The 8,093-nt window shown below is 32.9% G+C and overlaps 1 protein-coding gene across 3 annotated transcripts in view; it reads right to left on the bottom strand.

The window, feature by feature from the left end:
- The window catches only part of LOC114327169 (sushi, von Willebrand factor type A, EGF and pentraxin domain-containing protein 1), a 254,273-nt gene continuing 246,180 nt past the window's right edge, over positions 1–8,093 (bottom strand). For 2 of the 3 annotated variants that reach the window (XM_028275693.2, XM_028275694.2), the window contains one exon: positions 1–5,748. In XM_028275693.2, coding sequence (XP_028131494.1) covers positions 5,717–5,748 — 32 coding nt within the window. In that variant the 3' untranslated portion in view covers positions 1–5,716. The remainder of the gene's footprint in view (positions 5,749–8,093) is intronic. The other variant, XR_007698379.1, reaches the window with a different exon arrangement.

The following is an 8,093-nucleotide window of genomic DNA, read 5'->3' as shown; positions in this document are numbered from 1 at the left end:
CAATTTTTTCTGTTGTATTTTTCAGTCATTCTTTTAAGTATAAAAATATTCACACTGTTTATCATACATACGATTCAATATACATACACATTTTAATAAATCTAAGTTAGAATATAAAAATATAAATGTTTCCTATTTAAATTAAATATTTTAATTCATAGATCGTTTGATTTTTTTTACAAAATATGAACTACGCTGAACTGTTCACAACGCAATGGATATAAAACTCAAATTTTCATAAAACATATTTAAACGCATTAGATTTTTACAAAATGTACAAAATATATTTTACTTCTATAACATTTACTTGAAACAAAGTTCTGTATATTCGTTGTATAAAGTTCGTTGGATTTGTAGTTAATAATAATCAGAGAAAGGTATTTCTGAAGATTTTTGATCAACAGGCTCTACGTAAATACAGTCGGAAAAATGAAAGATTACCCATGAACGATCACATCAATCACTTAAGTCTGTTTTAGACTATAACATAAAATGATATAAGAAAATGGTATAACAAAAACTTACATGAAATGATTGTGTACAATATTAAAACAAGAAGTTTTGTGTATTACATTGTCACATTTTGGTATCAAAATATGTTACGTGATTCTGCGCATTACGTCCTAAAAAAGTACTTTTTTATATTTTTGTGATGGTACATGCACTGTTAACCTCAATTTTCTTCTTCTTATTTTCTTTTAACAATATTTTAACCTCATTTTTCTTAACATTTAACTAGTTAGTTTTATCTTTGATATTTTATATTACAAAGATATATTTTATATGATGGATAAGAAAACTCTATTATTATCAGCTGCTTCCATTGCAACATTTCTTAAAAGGAAAGTTAATCATAAAAGAACCAATGTGACAGTATAACGAAAATAACCTAACTGCGCATGCCTGTGTACTAAAAATTGTTATCAAATAGGACATGTTCTAATTTGTATAACATTTTCTGTTAACAAATTTTGTTTCCTGTTTTACATTGTGACAAAACTTAGTATACCATTTTCTTATATTATTTTATGTTATAGTCTAAAACAGACTTTATTTTGTATTTGCTGTCTTTTTCTATATATAACAAACTTTTGTTATAGAAAAAGACAGCAAATACCTACAAAATAAGTGATTGATGTGATCGTTCATGAGTAATCTTTCATTTTTCCGGCTGTATATGATTTAAATGGTGATTTAAAATGGAAAAATTTATTGGAATGTAGTAGTAATGTTGGATGTCATTAATACTGATAAAATCTTAATTAGAAGTCGTCAGGATCAGTTCTTATCGTTTTTGTATAAAAGTTTTGGTAATGTTGAGTTAGGTTAGGGTAAGCCGACTCAATGATGTTTGAAAATTACCCCAGGAAATAACAATTTTTATGCTTTAGACGAAATTGTTGATGAAAACAGATCTTAAGGTTAAGATAATCAAGAATAAAGAAGCCATTGGTGTTGCACCTTGCATACTTCGTAAACATCATTGATAGATTAAAACGGCACTGGAAGACGAGTGGATGAAATGCATTTATTGATATAATCGGCATTATACTATCGGAGATTATGTTAGTGAATAAAATTTCTTTGAAAATAAAAATTGCTGTTTTCACTAAAGGGCTAAAACCGTTTACAAACCACGATAAATGTATTAGGTAAAGTTTGTTTAGCAGTAAATGGTTGACTTCAATTAGTGCGGTCGTAAATATTATTAAATTTATCTGACTTGGCCCATTGTTAAGACCGGTCCGGCGCGATAAGCAAACGAGGTAGACAGAGTTGGTCTTTTGATAATTAACACTGACTAGACGGTACTGCTATAATAAAGCAAAGGATCCACAAAATTTACAATAATCACGACGACAAAAACAAAAAACGGATGTAAAATATATTGCTTTGTCTTATATACCCAAAATTAATGTTTTCAAATGAGTTTTAAAATAAATTAAATCTATTTTAATTGCTAAGATTATAGAAAAACAAACATTCAAACATATTTAAATTTTACCTGAAACCGGGCCTTTTATACTATTACCTGTTAACCCAGGATGTTTATAGTCGGTACTATAAGTCAACCATTTACTGCTAAACAAACTCTACAAACAAAAAAGTTTTTACAGGAATAATAATAAATTTCAACTGTATACATGAGGTTTGTTCCAACTCGAAACAAAAACGTTCTTGAACGGTTACGAGTACGCGCAGTAACGAAAAATGTGTTACTGCGCATAATTATTCGTTATTGCGCATGCGCGTAACGATTCAAGAACGGTTTTGTGTCGAGTTGGAACAAACCTATGTATTTCAATAATCAAACCTATGTTATTTGGGCACAGAAAAAAGAATAGTTTTTCTACATAAGGAACGATTATTCTGACACTCTTAACACAAAAGTAATTAATATTTTTGTACTTTAAAGTAAACTACAACAAACCTTGTTTCAATACATAAACGTAACGTTGTTCAAACCGTTAAATTAGATTTTTCTGAGGTGTGCATACGATCTACTTTTCTACATTACTTATTTTACTGTCAAAATAACTGTCAATATGACACGAGGTACAGTTTAGTAGTTTTAGAAATCAGTCCTCCTGATACATATTTTACATAACAAAGGTTTAACTGGGATATAAGTATTAACAACATGAATAGTAGTTCTGCAAATATACATTCAACAAATACTTGACTTGTATTGAAGGATGGTATTCGTTTAAATACCAATTCGATCATATTGCCGGTAAAATTAAATGATTTGGTTAGAGATTATGCAAAAGGTATTTCAGGTACTTTTATTTCTCCATATGATTCTATTTCGGTGCTATTTCCACAAGAGACGAACAGATCCAGCAACCTACACCCAAAATCCTGTGAGTACAGCCAATTAGGTAGGTCGTCAGAAAGGTTTGATTTTGATGCCCAATACGAAATTCGTGAATAAACACCCGCTTTTCCTTTATGGTCCTTAGATCCGGATTCCTTTAGACGTATTTTTGCTACAAAAGACGAATAGAACCAGCAATCTACATCCAAAATCCTGCAAGTACATCCAATTCCGCAGATCGTCACAAGGGTTTGATGTCCAACAGGAAATTCGTGAATGAACCTCCGGTTTTTCGGTATGGTCCTTTGAGCCAGATTTCTTTAGGCGTATTTTTGCTTCGCATCACCCAATCATTTTCATGATTTATTTGACATATATATAGACCGGTCACTCTAGTATAGAGTATAGGTCGCTCAGGTTCATGAGCTCTTTTAATCCATTTCATGCGGTGGATTGGTCCGCATAATTCCTCTTCATTATCCTTTATAGATTTTCGTGTTTTTTTGCTTTTTCTGTAATCTGTTTCCATTCTTTCCTATTCTGTATTTTTTCTCTCCAGCCTGTAATTTCCATATTGGATATATCCTCTCGCAGTTGGTCTTCCCATCTTATTTTCGGTCTTCCTCTAGGTCTGTTTATTACTGGCGTCCAATTTGTTATCTGCCTAATTAGTGCATCTGCTTGTCTTCGTTGGATGTGGCCAAACCATTTTAGCCTTTGTGCTTTAATGAATCTCACTATATCTTCTCCTTTCATTAGATTTCTTATTTCGTGATTCATCAGAATTCGTATTTCTCCTTGATCTGTTTTGATTGGGCCATGTATTCTTCTAATAATTTTTCTTTCTATTATTCTCAGTTTTTCTTCATCTTTTTTTGTAAAGCACATTGCTTCTGCTCCATAAGTGATGACTGGTCTAATTGCCGCTCTATATATCTTTGTCTTTGTTTTCTTGCTTAGGTTTTTATCTTTAAGTAACTTGTGGTATTTCCAGAATTCCCTATTCCCTGCTTTAACTCTTTCATTTATCTCTATGTTTCTTCTGTTTTGACCATCTACTATCACTCCTAAGTATTTAAAGCAGTCAACCCTTTGGAATACATTATCACTTATTCTTATCTCTTTTATTCTATTTACTTGGTCTTGATTTCTCGTACTTATTAAGTATTTTGTTTTTTTCTGATTAATTATTAACCCCCTGATTTTTGCCTCTCTTGTCAATGTTAGCAGTGCATCTTCTAGACTTCTCTTGTCACGGGCTATCAACCCTAGGTCGTCTGCATACCCTATTATTTGTGTAGAACTTTGGATTATTGTCTTTTTTGTTAGTCCTGTGTTTTTAATTACTCCCTCCAAGGCTATATTAAAGAGCGTTGTCGATAGGCTGTCACCTTGTCTTACCCCGTGTTCTATGTTGATATTCTTCGTTTCACCATCCACTGTTTTGACCTTTGCTGTTGTGTCCATCATTGTCATTCTGGTCAATCTTATTAATTTTGCAGGTATATTCATATTTTTCATTTCTTTTAATAGCTGTTTTCTGTAGATGCTGTCGAAAGCCTGCTGGAAATCAATAAACAATATGTGCAATTCTATGCCATGTTCGTAACTTTTTTCTTTATGGTCCTTAGATCCGGATTCCTTTAGACGTATTTTTGCTACAAAAGACGAATAGAACCAGCAATCTACATCCAAAATCCTGCAAGTACATCCAATTCCGCAGATCGTCACAAGGGTTTGATGTCCAACAGGAAATTCGTGAATGAACCTCCGGTTTTTCGGTATGGTCCTTTGAGCCGGATTTCTTTAGGCGTATTTTTGCTTCGCATCACCCAATCATTTTCATGATTTATTTGACATATTCTACTAAAATGGATACTTTTAAAATCCACGCCAAGAAAGTTCTTTATAATCAGTATTTTCTATACGTCATAGTGAGGATAGTACAGACAATTCAAATACAACGGTGGTTTGAAGATCCGGGGTCTTAACGCATTAAAATGTATTTTGTAATCGAATTTTTAATATAGAGAATCGAACTAGCTGCAATATCTGCTGCAAACGTGATGCGTATAATACTTTTGATGTAGAAGATTCAATTTTATGATAGAAATATTGAAACTTATAATTTAATTTTTAATAAATAAATACTAGAACAGTAAAATAATTTCATACAAGTTGTTATTAAACTTTAAGATACTTTGAAATAGTTTAAAAGGTGACAAAGTCAGTGATATTGGTATAATAAAGTTGTCACTTTCTAAACCGTAGTACCACGTAAAAACAACGGGAATGTGGGTACATCTTAACTCAAACCATAACCTATGTAGATGTACTTAATCTTTTTTTACATAGTTATATACTTCAGAGTATTATTATTTAGAACTGTATATTATATTCATCGCCAAGAAGAAGCACGGCTGAACAGTATTCACAGATCCTGATTCAATCATACAGAGAGGATATTTTCAGGTCCGGTGATAACTGTCTTACAAGGGATGCACTGCAGGCGGGACCCGAGTTTGGGGGGTGCCAAAATGAGCTTTTTGAATGATTACTCCATTGGAAGATGCTCAAGCGGCGTTTTGCGCGTTTTTTCTCGGCTGTGACTATAGGTATTGTGGAAGTTATAACTCGTAGAAAAAAACTAATCACGTACTAAGTTACGTATATGTCCCCACCAATTTTAATATTTACAGAACTACCACTATGAAATATAAATATACGTAAAATATAGTTCAACAAATACAATGTTCATTTATATATTACAAAATGTACCTAGTTACGTGTAAATATAAATTAAACGTTCGTATGGTACTTACATCAAAAATGCATTAATATAATATTCACTAGAGATATTTGCTACTTGAGCATTGACAGATAATGACCAGATTTAGTTTATTGACCTTCACTCTCACTGTCACTTTTATCTGAAACAATTAGTAGGATTAGTCGTTTAGAATTAGTAAGTATTCAGAAAATTCAACGCCAATATTGTTAAGCTCCTTCAGATATGTACAATGTAACCCTAAAATATGCCTTATCATCTCTGCTGTGAAAATAGGTTCCAGTCTATCTATCTATCTACCGTGTACGTGTGCAGAACAAATTATTTACACTGAGTGAGAGACTACAGTAATAACCATGCAATGTGATAATAATTAGTAATTAGCTAAAATAAGGTGTTAGAATTGTTTCAGAATCTCAGAATGAAATTAGCAATGCACATGCTTGAATAAATAAATGAATTCTAAAGGAGGTTACATAGATCTTATATTTTCAAAATATCGATTTTAATTTTTTTTATTCCATATGAAAGTATAGTTGTTCAAAAGTATTCACACTTCAAAATTCAAGCAATATTTCCGGAGTTAGAGATATTTGAATACCGCGCGACCGATACGCGCGCTCTACCTTCGCTATTAGTGTAGAAACACACGGGTCACTCTGCACCCCTAAAATTCGTATGTAAATTAGAAGTGCCATTCCAGACCAGCATCAGTGGCCTGCCATGTTCGCGATAAGTCACCGGATCCCGCTAGTAGTGGTGTCCACAAGTCACATAAACCTTTTCAGACGGGCCACTTTTGTAGTTGTCGCCGTTTTTTACGAGGGTTTACATGGTGAGTAGGTAAAATGTCTTCTGATTCTGAAAGGTTTTTGATCGAAATTCAAAATAGTCCGGCTATATGGGATACAAGAACCCAGGACCACAGCTCATGATTGTTCTTTCAATATATTCTTTAAGATACCTGATCTTTGGACAATCTACAGTAATTAAAGTACTTTTCAGCGTCTGCTTTTAATTCATTATCAATGTATAGTATTGTCCAGTTAATAATCTGTATGAGGTAATCGGATGCATCTATACTGATCGTTGTCTACGAGACGTTTACTTCAACGACGTAATAGAAGCACTAGAAGGAGACTTTCCTCGTCTGGATCCATCGTTAAACCGAACAAACTAACTATTTTTTTTCACTGGCAACATTACGCTCCGCCAAACTCTTCCACACGAGCGACTTCGCATCGGTCGTCGGCGCTACAAAATCGCCTGTCTAACCCACTTTGTGGCGCCACTCAGTAGCGCTGCAAAGTGGCTCGTGCGTTTCTACACTTACACACATGCGGTGCGGTTCTACCGCGCGAAATCAGCAACTTTAAACGCGTTTTTCTCAAAACTTTGTTTTCCCATGCGATAGACATGATTTCTCGAGAAAGAATCAACCGATTTTATACTATTTTTTCGTGATTAAACAAAGAGATTTTCAATCGGTCGACTCGTTCTTGTTCTATACGAAAAAAATGTTTTAAAAACGATGACAATCAGAAAAATGCTAAAAAATATGGAACGATTATTTCATTCATAGGAGATTCTGACCAATAGAAAGCTACAGAAATCTGAATTAAATCGATAATTTTTGATAATCTCCCGTCGTTAAGTATATTACGGCGGATGCCCTTCGTTGCTACGAAAAAATACATTCAGTGACATTAATGACAATTAATGTTTTAAAAATTATAAAAGTGATGACTTTCAATCGTCAAATATTTATAAAAACTGTGTGTTTAATGGTACAATAAAATTTTGGTTTTGAACAGTTTTATTCATGAAATAATCGCAACAAATTGCACTCGACCTCTGAAATTAATATAGAATTTTGGCTCTCGTGACACTTTGACATAATTTCACTCGCCTTCGGCTCGTGAAATTAAAACTGTCAAAGTGTCACTCGGGAAAAATTCAATAATTTCAGAGCTCTTGTGCAATTACTACTGAAAATTCATTCAAACTTAAAACTCTTAATTCCATTTTTTTTTCAATTCCTTCATTCAATCACGAGCCAAAGGCATAAATCTTAAGAAAAGTTCCGAATTTTTAGTTTGATATGAACCTATTAGACTGAAATAATCTGCCTACCGCAAAAAAGGCTGCACTAGGAAAACTACAGGAAAAAATCCATAATTTTCAATATTTTTAGCTTAAATTTTTTTTAAAAACGAATACTTGAAAAAGTGTTTTTTTTTTCTTCGAGACCTATGTAACTCCTTAAAGTGCATAACTTATAATAGACGTGTTTTGACTATAGACTTATATATTAAAATAGACAGAGTGTCACGTTGAACGAAGTGACGAAACCAACTTTTTTGAATCAGTGCTGCTTCACTCTTACACCACATTAGTAAAGCTGCGACAGTATTACTGACGTCAGTTTTAAGTGGGGTGAAGTATGCAGCATGTTAGTTTCATGATACAATGTGCTAGAAAGTACGC

Source organism: Diabrotica virgifera, chromosome 5 (assembly GCF_917563875.1).
Source record: "Diabrotica virgifera virgifera chromosome 5, PGI_DIABVI_V3a".
In the NCBI taxonomy this organism is placed as follows: domain Eukaryota; kingdom Metazoa; phylum Arthropoda; class Insecta; order Coleoptera; family Chrysomelidae; genus Diabrotica; species Diabrotica virgifera.
The sequence above is the reverse complement of the archived record's forward strand: the minus strand, read 5'-3'. Positions and strand labels throughout refer to the sequence as shown.